Genomic DNA, 14,850 nt, shown 5'->3' with positions numbered 1-14,850 from the left:
CTATCTTACAAACCCTACCTCATCACGGCGCCTTGCCCTCTTCTCCGTAACACTATCCATAGGAAACCATATGTCAATTGACTGTTTTGTTCTATTTTCTAAGAAAAATCTGATATTGTGGACCATATTTGTAAATGACCTTGTTTAAATATCTGCAATTCACTCAATTTGAACGGATCTCTATCTTACAAACCCTACCTCATCACGGCGCCTTGCCCTCTTCTCCGTAACACTATCCATAGGAAACCATATGTCAATTGACTGTTTTGTTCTATTTTCTAAGAAAAATCTGATATTGTGGACCATATTTGTAAATGACCTTGTTTAAATATCTGCAATTCACTCAATTTGAACGGATCTCTATCTTACAAACCCTACCTCATCACGGCGCCTTGCCCTCTTCTCCGTAACACTATCCATAGGAAACCATATGTCAATTGACTGTTTTGTTCTATTTTCTAAGAAAAATCTGATATTGTGGACCATATTTGTAAATGACCTTGTTTAAATATCTGCAATTCACTCAATTTGAACGGATCTCTATCTTACAAACCCTACCTCATCACGGCGCCTTGCCCTCTTCTCCGTAACACTATCCATAGGAAACCATATGTCAATTGACTGTTTTGTTCTCTTTTCTGAGAAAAATCTGATATTGTGGACCATATTTGTAAATGACCTTGTTTAAATATCTGCAATTCACTCAATTTGAACGGATCTCTATCTTACAAACCCTACCTCATCACGGCGCCTTGCCCTCTTCTCCGTAACACTATCCATAGGAAACCATATGTCAATTGACTGTTTTGTTCTATTTTCTAAGAAAAATCTGATATTGTGGACCATATTTGTAAATGACCTTGTTTAAATATCTGCAATTCACTCAATTTGAACGGATCTCTATCTTACAAACCCTACCTCATCACGGCGCCTTGCCCTCTTCTCCGTAACACTATCCATAGGAAACCATATGTCAATTGACTGTTTTGTTCTCTTTTCTGAGAAAAATCTGATATTGTGGACCATATTTGTAAATGACCTTGTTTAAATATCTGCAATTCACTCAATTTGAACGGATCTCTATCTTACAAACCCTACCTCATCACGGCGCCTTGCCCTCTTCTCCGTAACACTATCCATAGGAAACCATATGTCAATTGACTGTTTTGTTCTATTTTCTAAGAAAAATCTGATATTGTGGACCATATTTGTAAATGACCTTGTTTAAATATCTGCAATTCACTCAATTTGAACGGATCTCTATCTTACAAACCCTACCTCATCACGGCGCCTTGCCCTCTTCTCCGTAACACTATCCATAGGAAACCATATGTCAATTGACTGTTTTGTTCTCTTTTCTGAGAAAAATCTGATATTGTGGACCATATTTGTAAATGACCTTGTTTAAATATCTGCAATTCACTCAATTTGAACGGATCTCTATCTTACAAACCCTACCTCATCACGGCGCCTTGCCCTCTTCTCCGTAACACTATCCATAGGAAACCATATGTCAATTGACTGTTTTGTTCTATTTTCTAAGAAAAATCTGATATTGTGGACCATATTTGTAAATGACCTTGTTTAAATATCTGCAATTCACTCAATTTGAACGGATCTCTATCTTACAAACCCTACCTCATCACGGCGCCTTGCCCTCTTCTCCGTAACACTATCCATAGGAAACCATATGTCAATTGACTGTTTTGTTCTCTTTTCTGAGAAAAATCTGATATTGTGGACCATATTTGTAAATGACCTTGTTTAAATATCTGCAATTCACTCAATTTGAACGGATCTCTATCTTACAAACCCTACCTCATCACGGCGCCTTGCCCTCTTCTCCGTAACACTATCCATAGGAAACCATATGTCAATTGACTGTTTTGTTCTATTTTCTAAGAAAAATCTGATATTGTGGACCATATTTGTAAATGACCTTGTTTAAATATCTGCAATTCACTCAATTTGAACGGATCTCTATCTTACAAACCCTACCTCATCACGGCGCCTTGCCCTCTTCTCCGTAACACTATCCATAGGAAACCATATGTCAATTGACTGTTTTGTTCTCTTTTCTGAGAAAAATCTGATATTGTGGACCATATTTGTAAATGACCTTGTTTAAATATCTGCAATTCACTCAATTTGAACGGATCTCTATCTTACAAACCCTACCTCATCACGGCGCCTTGCCCTCTTCTCCGTAACACTATCCATAGGAAACCATATGTCAATTGACTGTTTTGTTCTATTTTCTAAGAAAAATCTGATATTGTGGACCATATTTGTAAATGACCTTGTTTAAATATCTGCAATTCACTCAATTTGAACGGATCTCTATCTTACAAACCCTACCTCATCACGGCGCCTTGCCCTCTTCTCCGTAACACTATCCATAGGAAACCATATGTCAATTGACTGTTTTGTTCTATTTTCTAAGAAAAATCTGATATTGTGGACCATATTTGTAAATGACCTTGTTTAAATATCTGCAATTCACTCAATTTGAACGGATCTCTATCTTACAAACCCTACCTCATCACGGCGCCTTGCCCTCTTCTCCGTAACACTATCCATAGGAAACCATATGTCAATTGACTGTTTTGTTCTCTTTTCTGAGAAAAATCTGATATTGTGGACCATATTTGTAAATGACCTTGTTTAAATATCTGCAATTCACTCAATTTGAACGGATCTCTATCTTACAAACCCTACCTCATCACGGCACCTTGCCCTCTTCTCTGTAACACTATACATTACTCTTCTGTTTTGTTTTTGCACTGCCCGTTGTACATAAGTAGGGATTAGCTTTCCTAGATAGCACACGAAACTATTTTTTTCCACCTTCTCTTGGTACATATGACCATAAATTAAAAAAATAGTTCAAGCTCTTTCATTTTAGTTTTAAAGGATCCAATTCAATTAAATTTGGACTTAATAAAATATATATGTTCCATTCACTTTTCTTCTGGGAGATTTTTTTGTGAGGTCCGTACAAAGAATTTTTCCAATTTCTATCTTTGTCAATTTTCAATCAAGCACAACACCAGCTTTAGAAAGCTTTAATTTTGGCCTAGTTGTGTCTTTTAATCCAGGTAGAGCCCCCCCACCAACCCCACACTTTTCCCCCACCAGTAAATAACAGCATTGCAGACTTGCAAGATGACTACACTTCATTTCAAAAAGTCACATTTAAGAACTCTTCAGTACTGATGGATAAAATTTAGCTCTCAGCTACTGTCTATTAAAAATTCAAAGTGACATGTGTTTGGCATTTTAGTCTAGTTTATATCACAAAATGATTTCTAGATCCGTCAAATGAGTTGGACGCCTTTAATCTCAGCTCCAAAAGCCTTCAAGATGCTATGAATGGAAAGATTTATCCAAAGCCCCTCTGGTGAAATTGAGGTTGCTGTTGAACAGCACTGCACTTAAAAGGGGGAAGAAAGCTTGGTGCATGTATTTTTAAAACAAAGCCTTACTCCAACTTTGTAAATTTAAATATAAGAAACAAAGAATATGTCCCCCACTGTGTAGAATGTTTCCCTCAGATTGATTTGGGATCTTCATACTTGTATTGATCATTGTTTCATGACAGCAGAGGTTTGAATTTGTACCAGAATTAAAGTGGGAAACAAAAGTTAGTTGACCTATGCAGTTGGAGAGCTTTCCCCTTTATTTGGACTGATGATCCATTATTTTCACTAACACACTTCGCTATGAAAATAACACAATCAGCTACATTAACATTCTGTCACCTTGTGCAAAGTGTCCTTCCTTAATAACCAAGCAGCAGAACCCATTTTGAGATTATTGTAATTGATAGGAGATCGTCTGACAATCTGTAACTAGGATTGCTATTTCACATGGTAGGAATCGTTATCATGGAAGATCGCCATACAAAAGATGGCTAATCAATCCACCATGCACATGCTGATTTTTGTTTCGAGTGAGCTGTCTGAAATGACTCCCTAACCTACTTTGTTTCTCACATCTGTACAGATCAATTCGATTTAAATAGTTCTTAATTTTTTTTTTAAGGTTATGATTAAATTTGGTTCCTCAGAAAATTCTAGATCATAACAATTTATTCCATAAAGAAAATTCTTCTACCATCCATTACCTCAAATCTATCACATCTGGTTACCATAGAGGTGGAAACGGATGCTACTTACTTTCTTGTTCAGACCCTTCATGATTTTATACTCTATTATATCTTCATTCCTCTGTAATGAGAACAACTGCTGTTTCACCTGCCTCTCCAGGAAATTCAAGTCTCACACCAGTTGGAATAATCTGTGATGCATGGCAAATGTATTATTCTCAAGGGACTTCAGATGTATCTATGCTCATAGGTATATTGAGATGTTACAGGCAAAATATTCTCTGCCTCTCTGCTCAATTGCAGCAAGGGTTGGGAAGCAAACAGACCCAACAGCTGGCACTAAAGCATCCAATTTTATTTTAATCTTTGTAAATTCCCAAGCATCCAATCGGGTCAGAGGAAGTCTGTGATTATGTTAATGAAGCTCCCTTTCTCAGATCCTGGTGGCCATTTAAATTTTGTATTGGCTGGCGAAACTCCAGCCGCGAAAGAGAGGCAACAGTGGGTCGATCAAGCGAGTGTTATTTCAGCCATGACGAGATGGAATCCTTCCCCTCTAACTTATGCAAAACCTTCCCTGGTGGTGCCCCTCACATCCAAGCCGTCTCTTGTTTCCCACCCCACCCAATTCCTTATCTGAAACGACTCCTCCTCCACCAGGCAGCAGTGTTTCCCAGATGCTAAGAACACATCTAACATTTCTACCTTGCTCTACTTCCCACTAATGTCCACCTTCCTGCAAATATCAGACCCGATAATTCCGTGCTGCCAGTATTGCCAGCACTACTCATGCTAAAATGATGGGGTTAATAGAATGCTGATATGGCCACAAGTTCGGGTAGGATCATTTGTGGTGAAATAGCTAGCTTTTCTGAACAGCTCCTTCCATAGAAGTATTTAAGTTATTACCTTATTTTAATTCTGTGGTATTGAAGCATTTTCAAGAACATTGCATATTGTTGATTATGACTGTGTGGAAATACAAACGGTCACAAACCATTCCTTGGCTTGCGTAAGAGTGAGGTGATTCGATGACTCTTGCAGTAGATCAGGCAGTGATTCAAACCATATGCAAAATACATGGAATATTACCCATGATTTTTTTTATCCTACATCTATCCTATAAAGATTTATCTCTGGGGCTTTTTAATGACTCAGTATAAGGCTGGTTATTTATGCAATTGAGCTATGGCCCACCGCACAATTCAGAACAAAGTAATAGTACTTATCCTCTATTGGATGCCAATATATTTTAATTAATAGTATGAACCAATCAGAATTGTGAAATGAATTATGGCATCTTATAATCTTCCTATTGAGCAAGAGTTTTGCTTTGAAGTGAAAAGGAATGTGTGTACTATGTGAATGGACAGTCGAGGATACCAAGAAACTGTTCCAACGTTGTCACAAAGCATTAGAAGCAATCTGATTAATTCCATTTCAAATCAGTTAAATTTTAAAAGAGTCCTTAGACTATTGTTATAATGATCAGTTTCATATAATTTACTCATCTGCATAGTTCTTTGAATAATGTTGTAAATTGCATGCAGTTGTATTTGGGAAAATAAAATTGGATCATAACATGGATTTTTTTTAAAGGACATTGAAAGTGACATTCTATCATTTTCTCTAAACAAAGTGACTCCATTTCGGGCAGATTTCCCAACTGAAATGGTCCCAGGTGGTTATATTTTCTGTAGAGTTCAGCTGGCAAAATGCTTTTGTAATCAACTGCTTAAAATAATGTTTCCCACCTTGAACCATTTGAACTAAATGAGTTGGGCTGAGAGAAGAAAGAAATATTCATTATTTATGCAGTGATAAAATGCAATGGCATGAACTGGAATTTTCCACATCTTTCTGCAAGTTTCACATTATTGGATGGAGCATTTCATTGATGTCTGTGTTATTGGAGCACAGAATTTGAAAGCACGGTTTTGTCTTTCTCTGACATGTTCTCTCTGAATCATATAAACTTCAGTGACTGTGTTCTTCTCTTGGAAATGAAAGATCACAAGAGTCCCATTAAATTGATCCCTTGTGAGGCAAAATGGTTTCCATTGACAAAACTGCAATGTTTGATCCACCAAAGCCAGTAGATGTAAAGCTCCACCTGGCAGATAACATCACACAAGTTGGATTATTTGAAATATGAAACCAGTTCAATGAAAGGCCTTGTATTATTTTAGGTGACCAGGCTGCATTTTCCCCCCTGATTTCCTTATAAAATTATTCAGGAATCATTGAGGACAAAAGCAATATGTACATTGAAACATAGAAATCCCTCCAGATAAGTGCATTGTTTTTGCATCCTTCATAAAGGAACATAATCACTTTGGGTCATAAACTTACAAACATTTCTGGATCCTCTGTTCATACTGCATACATCCATCTTGATTGCACAAAATTCAATCGCCCTCAGGGTGCAGATCTGTGTCAGGGCTCATTAAAGTGGACCATACATCCACATCCATACTGCAGCCGTGGAGTGCACAGAGCACGTGTCTGAGAGGCAGGTCTTCTTTCTTGTTGCTTGTTTTTGCTCCAAACAGTTGAATAATTTGCCCAATTTCTTCCTCTGCTACCCTGGTGTTCTGTCCAAAAATCTCTTATTTGATTGCATATGCAACTTCCCCACCTGACGCTGTGCCTGTCAGCACCCTCCACTTCTAATTTCCCCAACCCTGATGTTGACCTTTCCCACAATTTCCTTTCGTCTCACCTTGACCCTTCCTCAATTTGATTGATCTCTTTTATTCCTCATTTCCTGGTTCCTACTCTGCAATCTCTTGTCTCCATTAGATATGTGCCAGTGGACCAAAGACCCCTGTAGTGTTTAGTATCTCAGGTCTCACAATCAATAGAATCTGGCTGCAGCAGGGTTCACACAAGGTCAACGTGGCTTCTTTGCGCAGCATTGCTTTATCTTGCTTTTTTAGAAGTTGGGGAATTTCTAGGAAACATTCCCTTCCAATTTTGCAACTCATCTGTTCGTGACTGGAGCTCCATATTTTTCTTCAAAGAGGTAGGCAATTATTGTATCTCAATTGCACTTCACTTTGAGCATGCTGGCTATCTGCTGCACTTCAGATATCCACAAAAGGTGGCACTGATCCCTGCTCCTTGGATGGGCCGGCCTCGTATTCTGCGCTGATAGGCCTGCCAATGCTGCCTTCAGCCAGGTATAAACCACCAGTCTAAAGCTAACCGTTATCATGTTTATTTCCAGTCTTCTTACCTATTGTTATTCCTAACCCTTGATCTTGGCTGTTGTTGTGAAGTGTTGTCCTTATTTATACAATAAACTTTCAAAATTGAACCGAGGCTGTCAAATTCTTATCAGAAGCAAGCAAACCAGAAATTGTCGTTTGATGCATTTTTAGAACGACTCCATATCCTGTAGCTTAGCATTCAATTTTGTCTTACTTGTATTTTGTATTTTATTTACTATTTGCAGAAAATACATTTGATAAAAAAATTAGCAACTTTGGTTGCTTTCTACCAACAAAAATCTACTTCTTCAATGATCAAATAACTAACACTTTATTCATTCATCTTGTCAGTTTCCAGCCAGCAACAAATAATATTTTAAATAATTGAAGTATAATGGAACTGTCCATTTGCAAAGAGCACTGTTTAATAATAAATAATTTGACCTCAGATTATGTATGTGACAACATCATTCCTGTGCGACCCCTATATTTGTATAGATTGAGGACTGATGCAGAAAGCTTATAAATCATGCATTTTCTCTCTGTCAGTTTAACTATATCTTGTATCTGCTCAAAAGGTCATTTTCAATAATTAGTAATAATGGCAACTTGTGTTGTCACAGAACAAAAATTAGCTGATTTATGTAATAATCGAACAGATATATATTTGCACGAGACCAATAAAATAAATATCTCAACATTTCTTACTGTTCAATTGCAGTATGCGCCCGTGAAAATTGGCAAATTGATCTTGATAATTGAGGAAATCTGGCCAGAGCAGACAACTAAACAAATGAATTTGTTTTGTTAGGATTGCTATCGATATCCTAACAATGTTCCTTTGTCATTTTTACTAGGTTTCTGGTGGAATTCAATCTTTGCAGTTGGTGGAATTCGGATTTCACAGTGAAGGGTAAGATGATGTTTCCTGAGCGGCAAGCAGTGACATTGTCAGGTTCAAGCATCTTCTGCATGAAGCAGTGTCAGTGCATTATTTCATCTCTGTGATGTGGCTCTGAGCCCAGCTGAGACCTAAAAATCTCAAATCGGAACTTTCAGCATGTCTTTCATGACAGCTTTGCATTAAATTTCAGAGGAGAATAAGCTGGTGAGGGGATGAAACGTTGGCTAATTTGGTGTCTCTGTTCGGCTGTTGAACACCACATGGATATTATTATTTGTAATAATGGCTAAGCTAGGATTTTTATCTAATGCAGCCATTCTTAATGGGGCTGTAAGGTCTTTGTGATGCACTATTGAGCAGAAAAACAGACACAAAAGATAAAGTCTGTTCCACAGGCTTTATTCCATACAAATTTCCACAGAGCCGGCTGTAGGAATAGCTTTGCTGGCTCTGAGACTGACCTCGAGGGGCAGGATGTAGCTTATGTCCCAGAGGGTGATTGGCAGCCAATCGGGTGGGGCTTGGTCCATTCAGGTCGGCTGTTGACAGCCAGTCAGGTGTTGTCTTGTCCTCCGGTGATCTTCCTGCAGGTGCACAGGTTGCCCCTTGCAGTAGGCTAGTGGTGTGTCACCACAGGCCTCTCTGGGAGCCACAGCACATTTTGGGGGACACGGTTAGAAATGAAAAAAAAATCTTTTAGTTTTTTTTTAATTTAGTCAGTAAGAAAGAAGTATGGAAGAAACCAACTAAAAACTGCTTCACAGGAAAGGGATCCCACATACTTTGAGCTGAATCCTAAGGGGGACATAGCCAAACAAAAAAGGTTGAATATGGCTGGTCCAATGGCTATATAAAGGCTAGACTGTTTATTCTCTCTGTTTAGCAACCCCTTCACCTTTGCAATGTTATTAACAGGTTGACTTGGTTGGCTATTTGGGAAACATAATGAGTCAATAAATCAAAATCTGTGACACAAAGTCACATCTAGGTTATATGAGAAGGTTTGGAAAAATTGTTTTTATCATTTTTATTTACAACACAATAGAAAGGATTGTTTAAGAAGTGATTACTAAAATATGAAAGGACAGGACACTAGTGATAGAATTGGACTGTTTTCAGATCAGATATTATTTATTATCTTGTAATAAAACAGAAATGTTCTATTACTCAATATTGCCTTTAGTCCGCCACAGACAAAGGTTTGTGATCAGCATTGCCTGGCACCCCCTATGGTCAGAGAAAGAGAAGCAAAAGCAGGTCCTCAGAGTCATTAGGCTCTTTCAAACTGCCATGTAAAATGGGGTTAACCGGGCTTAGCGCCCCACTCATGTGGCAGTTAGAAAAGGTCCGAATTGGTCAACCTCGTCAGAATCCAACCGGGTCCCTGACCTACCTCAGAGGTAGTCAGGGAACTTGGTTAAACTTACCCAGGTCACGTCCACCAGTGACTTAAACAGGAAAATGGCCGAACCGGTTACTCTGGTGACATCAGTAGTTGCATGCTGGCATCACAGGGAAACCCCTGGCTGAAGTGCCTGCTGCGATCGGGGGGAGGGGGGGGAAGAGGTCATGAGACCCCAGATGGGGGGTGGGAAGAGGTGACTGCCACAGGGGGGGTGTTGGGGAGAGAGGGGGGATCCTCAATCAGGGGGAGTGAGGTCACTGGCATGGGTAGAGAGGCTGCTGCCATGGAGTGTGGGAGTGCCACGATCGGCGGGAGAGGATCGCTCTACGGGGGTTAGAGTGGGGGGGTCCGCAAACCGTCGCTGCTGTGAACACCACTCTGGCTCAACATTCACTGCAGCAAGACTTTGCTGAAGGGGGGTGTGATTGACAATGTGGATGTCGATTGACTGTGGGGGTGGCAACTGACTAACGGGGTGGTGACTAACGCGGGGGGGGGGGGGGAATCTGATGGCCGGTTGTGGAATGGGGGTAGACTGATTACCGATAGTTCGCGTGAGTGCTTGGCACATCACTTACCGCTTCATCGCAGGGGTGGGATCCCCCTTTAAATTGCTGGATTGGCGATTTAATGGGTCGATCCCCCGCAGCTTAAAAGGTGCTTCCAGCACCTTTGCCCCAATTATTGCACCTGGGTCCCAGGACGGCTACCCAGGTACTGCAGTTTAAACGATCCTACTGTGTCCGTGCATCCGTCTCCAGTGCAGCCACACAAGACGACGGTTTAAGGGATCAAGAGCATGTTGGTAATTTAGAGGAGAGTGAGGGATGGAGTGGGGGAGGGGGTGCATTTTAAGAATGGAGTATTTGCTTCCACCATTAGAAACATTTAAAATTAGTTTGGTTAGGTGCATAAAGAGGTAATGAAACAGGATAGGTAAATATGATTAGAACTATTTGCTTATATGGAGGGTAAACACTAACCAAGACTAAATTGGACAAGCAGCCAGTTTCTGAGCAATGATCCCCATGGATTTCAATTAAAGGAGGTCAAGACTTCCTCCACTTATGGACTTTAGTGGTTCTATAAAAATCAAGAAACTTTCATGATTACTTGATTCGTACTAACAAACATTTAATGGTCACTGGTTGTACTAGTTTGGTGTAACTAAGTGTTTAGACAACCCCTGGGCCAATGAGAAATGTCAACTAAATGGATGCAAGCTTGGATCTAATTATTGCAGGTTTCTTTCTTTGTTAGGCGACTCATTTGCTTCCACTGCCATTACTTTTATTTTACTAAAAGTTTTCTTTTTCAATTGAATTAACATCTCTAATAGGACATTTGAAGTCACTTTTTCCAGATTATTATTTCCAAACCTCTGAATCACTAGGACAGCAATTTAGACATTACCCCACCCTAACCTGAATTTTATTGAGTTAGGTTTCACAATGGCAATGGTGCAATTTAATCTCATGTTGCCATTTTATTGGTCTAATAATAAAGCTTGAAGAATACTATATAGGATAATGCAATTCTACTTCTTGCAAAGTGTTGCAAAAGAAAACTGACTTGTTTTTGCACAGTGGCCAAAAGTACAATAATTGTATCAGAATATCAAGCTAATTTAATACAGATGCAAAAGAATAAATTGCATGACAATGCATAAATATTTAAACTTTATTTTCATCATAGATAACTCTTAATTTTATAGTACATGATTACATTTTATGGGAAGAATTGAATGGAGTTGATGCATTAGTATAAGGGTGATGTTTATTTAATTGTCCCGGCTAATCTTACTGTCAAGGTTAACCATTAGAGATTTGAATTTCTTGGACCTAACAGCAATTTCTGAGTTAATCTGGTGGGTATTATGATAAGTACGCAAATAGCTTGATTGTCCACGCAGACAGGAGAATAATTTTCGGTTTATTTTAGAGGTACTTTGCTGCATTATTAGTGCCTTTGAAGTGTGACTTTAAATGGTCTGTCACAGTTCTAAATTCATTGTCGTTTCCCAAATGGTTACAAAGGCATGAAACATTTAGCTTCATGACTTACTGATAGATTTGAAATGTAAACATTCCCTTTGTAAACTATTTTAGCACATCATGGAGCAACTCAGGTGACAGTATTAAAAGAAAATGTTTATAGTTCAGAACCATTGTTGAGTCATATCATGAAGTTTTGAACAGTCTGGTTATGAGTATGCATTGCATTTGATATGCTGAAGTTAGGGCCAGATATGAACTATCTTGTTTATATTATCGAATGGGTGGTAATATTTCATCAGTTAATAACTGCGGATAGAAACTGAACAAATTCAATTGCATCTGGAAACATAGGATAACCTGTTCAACAACCTTTGTTTGAATGTTGAATGTACTAAAAGTATAATCCACCATCAATCTTTCTACAAATGGAATATACAGAACAATTTAAGACACAGGCATATAAGACAACAGTTCAGAATTGGAAAAAAAATATAACTGTATCAAACTTTTTTCACACCCAGTTCAGACAATAATAACTTTCAGAATCTGAGAATATTCAAAGCAGATCTTATTGTTTACATTGGAATTTTGAGTCTTTGTCAATATGTTCAATGAAAATCTAAACTGACAATTGATTGTGATTTTTTTTTAGCATTAACAATATTACTGAAGTGAAAATGAGGAGATATTTTTCCAGGGAACAAAAGGTGCTCACTGTCTACTTTTAACTAGTTTAGTATATAAGCAAGAAAGGCCTCAGCTCAGAACTACTATTTATTGATCTTCGTTGACAAATAAGTAATGAATTAATCTTCAATTTTCCCCTTAATTGTTAACCTATATGAATGAACAAACTATATATAAAAAAAGATAAAACATAGTCAAGCAAAGTCTGTAAGCACTCGCCTCTACTGTTGGCAGTGTGTTTTGTTAATACCTGTCAATATAAATATCAAAGGCTCTATGACGCCAAATAGATGGTAAATTAAATCTGATTATAGAGGCAATGTCTGGATTTGAGACATCCTTGATAGCAATTCTGAAGAACTGCTGTTTCTCTGAACTTTCATCATGGCCAAGCACTATGTGTGACTTCTAAGTTTGAACACTGACAATGAAAGAACATAAGAAGAAATGTTATAGCTAAAGGCAAGAGTTCAATTTGTGAGAAGTAAAAACAGGGAAGAAATAGTGGCCGAGCTCAGATCTCACAGCCTGCGAGAGCTGGGCACAGCCCTGTTCTCTGGGCATGGTTTTCCTTCAGTTGTGTCGGTTTCCTCCTGAATTCCAAAAACATCCAGTTTGTTAGATTGTGGCCACTGTAATTTCTCCTCACATACAGTAAGTGGTAGAATCTGTTAAGGGGGGGGGGGGGGAAGCAAAAAAAAAGGAGTTGGTCCCGATTCCAGCATCTACTTAGGACCGATCAGAATGTTGGGAGAATAAAATCATTTAAAGGGGGATTAGTGGAAATGGGTGCTTGATTAGCAGTGTGAATGAACTCTGTGGGATAAAGGGCTTACTTCAATGCTATTTCCCTACGATAATAAAAATGTCTGCACCTACATCCTGAGTAACATAGAATGTTCGTAGAATCATAGAGCATAGAGGCTGATTCCACCACCTGACTGACAGCCCAGTGTAATTGTTTAACTCACTCTGTAGACCTGCAAAGTTCTCATATATACAGTATATCAATACCTATTTCAACTATTTTTTTGCATTAGACTTTCAAGCATTTTAGATCACAATATATCTTTCTGCTGAAAAACATTTACCCCACTATCTTTTATCCAATAGCACTAAGACCTTTCACTTTTTTTAATGAGATAAAGCTGCATAGAAGATAGCTGCTGCAATCAAGAAGTAGCATTGATGATCGTTGGGCTTCATTCTCCCAAAGGGTCCAGAATTGAGGGATATTTGGATCAGGAAATTGGCTTCACAGTGTGACTGCTCTGACTCTACTTTGGGACCTCCAAAACTGCCTCTGTTCTAAACTGAAATTAAATCCCTTATTTTGCTTCTAAGAAATTGACAATGGTGCAAAAGTCCCACAGACTTTTACATGATAGAGGAATTAGGGGATATGGGGAGAAGGCAGGTAGGTGGAGTTGGGTCATGAATTAGATCAGCCATGATCGTGTTGAATGGCGGAGCAGGCTCGATGGGCCATTTTTGGCCTACTCCTGTTCCTACTTCCTATGTTCCTATGACAGCCATTATTATTTAAATTGTGCATAAAGTTTGCAGGACATAAATTTCAGAATGGATTCCATTGATTGCCCACCTTATCTTTGGGAGGAACCTTGGACAATCGTTTCCTTGGACTTTCTGTGGCTCTTTCACTAATGTTACTTGTGGCTGATCGTGGGAACCCCTGTTTGAAGTCCACCTCCCAAATATTTTATGTATTAACTTCTTCCAAAATTCTTGAGGTTTCCTTGAGTATGATATTGTTCTCCCCATCTAAGGATGGTGAGTAGCTGAAACTGAGTCAGACACCAACGTGGCCAGGAATGCTGTTTCTGTGATCATAACCTCAGTGATGTCAGTGCACGTTGAAAGACTAAGAATTAGGTAGAATACTATCCCGTATTTGTGTAGCTTTTGTCTTGATTCAACCCACATCAAAAATCTGGAAAAACATAATAATCCTCAATTGGGAATGAAGCCAACTCAAATTTATCCTCCGCTCTTCAAAAGATCTTCATCAGAAGTTTCCCAAACAACAAATTAATTGAAACTTAGCGGATGTTATTGTGCCATGTTGGGATTGCTGGAGGGATATATAATTGATTTTTGAACATCGCACTTTAAAAGTGCTGATTGTGTTCTGACATTGCCTGAAGCAAAATATCAAGAACCAGAATAATCTATTGGCAACATTTCCATTGCAGAGTCCACTATTCTGTTTATGGAATTCCAGAAATAAACCCATTCAAATGCAAGAATAGTTTTGAATTCTGTGGTACTTTGAATGCAAATTGAGTCAGCAGTGGATTCCACATTTCAACCACAATCTGCTGTATTGATTGCATTCTGACAATGCCTGAAGCAAGCTAGCAAGAGCCAGAATAATCTAATGACAGTCTTATTCACTGCAGACTCTACCAGCCTGTTTATGGAATTCCACAAATAACCTCATTCAATAAGAAGAATCGTTTTAAATTCTGTGATAACTTCAGATGTAAATTTGCTATGGTCATAAATCACCGCTGTTG

At 38.6% G+C, this 14,850-nt stretch overlaps 1 protein-coding gene across 18 annotated transcripts in view; it reads left to right on the top strand.

The window, feature by feature from the left end:
- Positions 1 to 14,850, top strand: part of cacna2d3a (calcium channel, voltage-dependent, alpha 2/delta subunit 3a) — a 732,424-nt gene that overhangs the window by 613,978 nt on the left and 103,596 nt on the right. For 17 of the 18 annotated variants that reach the window (XR_011358017.1, XR_011358016.1, XR_011358018.1 and 14 more), the window contains one exon: positions 8,178 to 8,233. Coding sequence is in view for 15 of the 18 variants with exons in the window: in XM_069939674.1 (XP_069795775.1) it covers positions 8,178 to 8,233 (56 nt within the window). In the remaining 3 variants the exon portion in view is untranslated. Of the gene's footprint in view, positions 1 to 8,177; positions 8,234 to 12,278; positions 12,334 to 14,850 lie in introns of all 18 variants that reach the window. The other variant, XM_069939676.1, reaches the window with a different exon arrangement.

The sequence above is a fragment of the Narcine bancroftii genome, chromosome 5, assembly GCF_036971445.1.
Source record: "Narcine bancroftii isolate sNarBan1 chromosome 5, sNarBan1.hap1, whole genome shotgun sequence".
Taxonomy (NCBI): domain Eukaryota; kingdom Metazoa; phylum Chordata; class Chondrichthyes; order Torpediniformes; family Narcinidae; genus Narcine; species Narcine bancroftii.
Note: the sequence above shows the minus strand (reverse complement) of the source record. Positions and strands in the feature narration are given on the sequence as shown.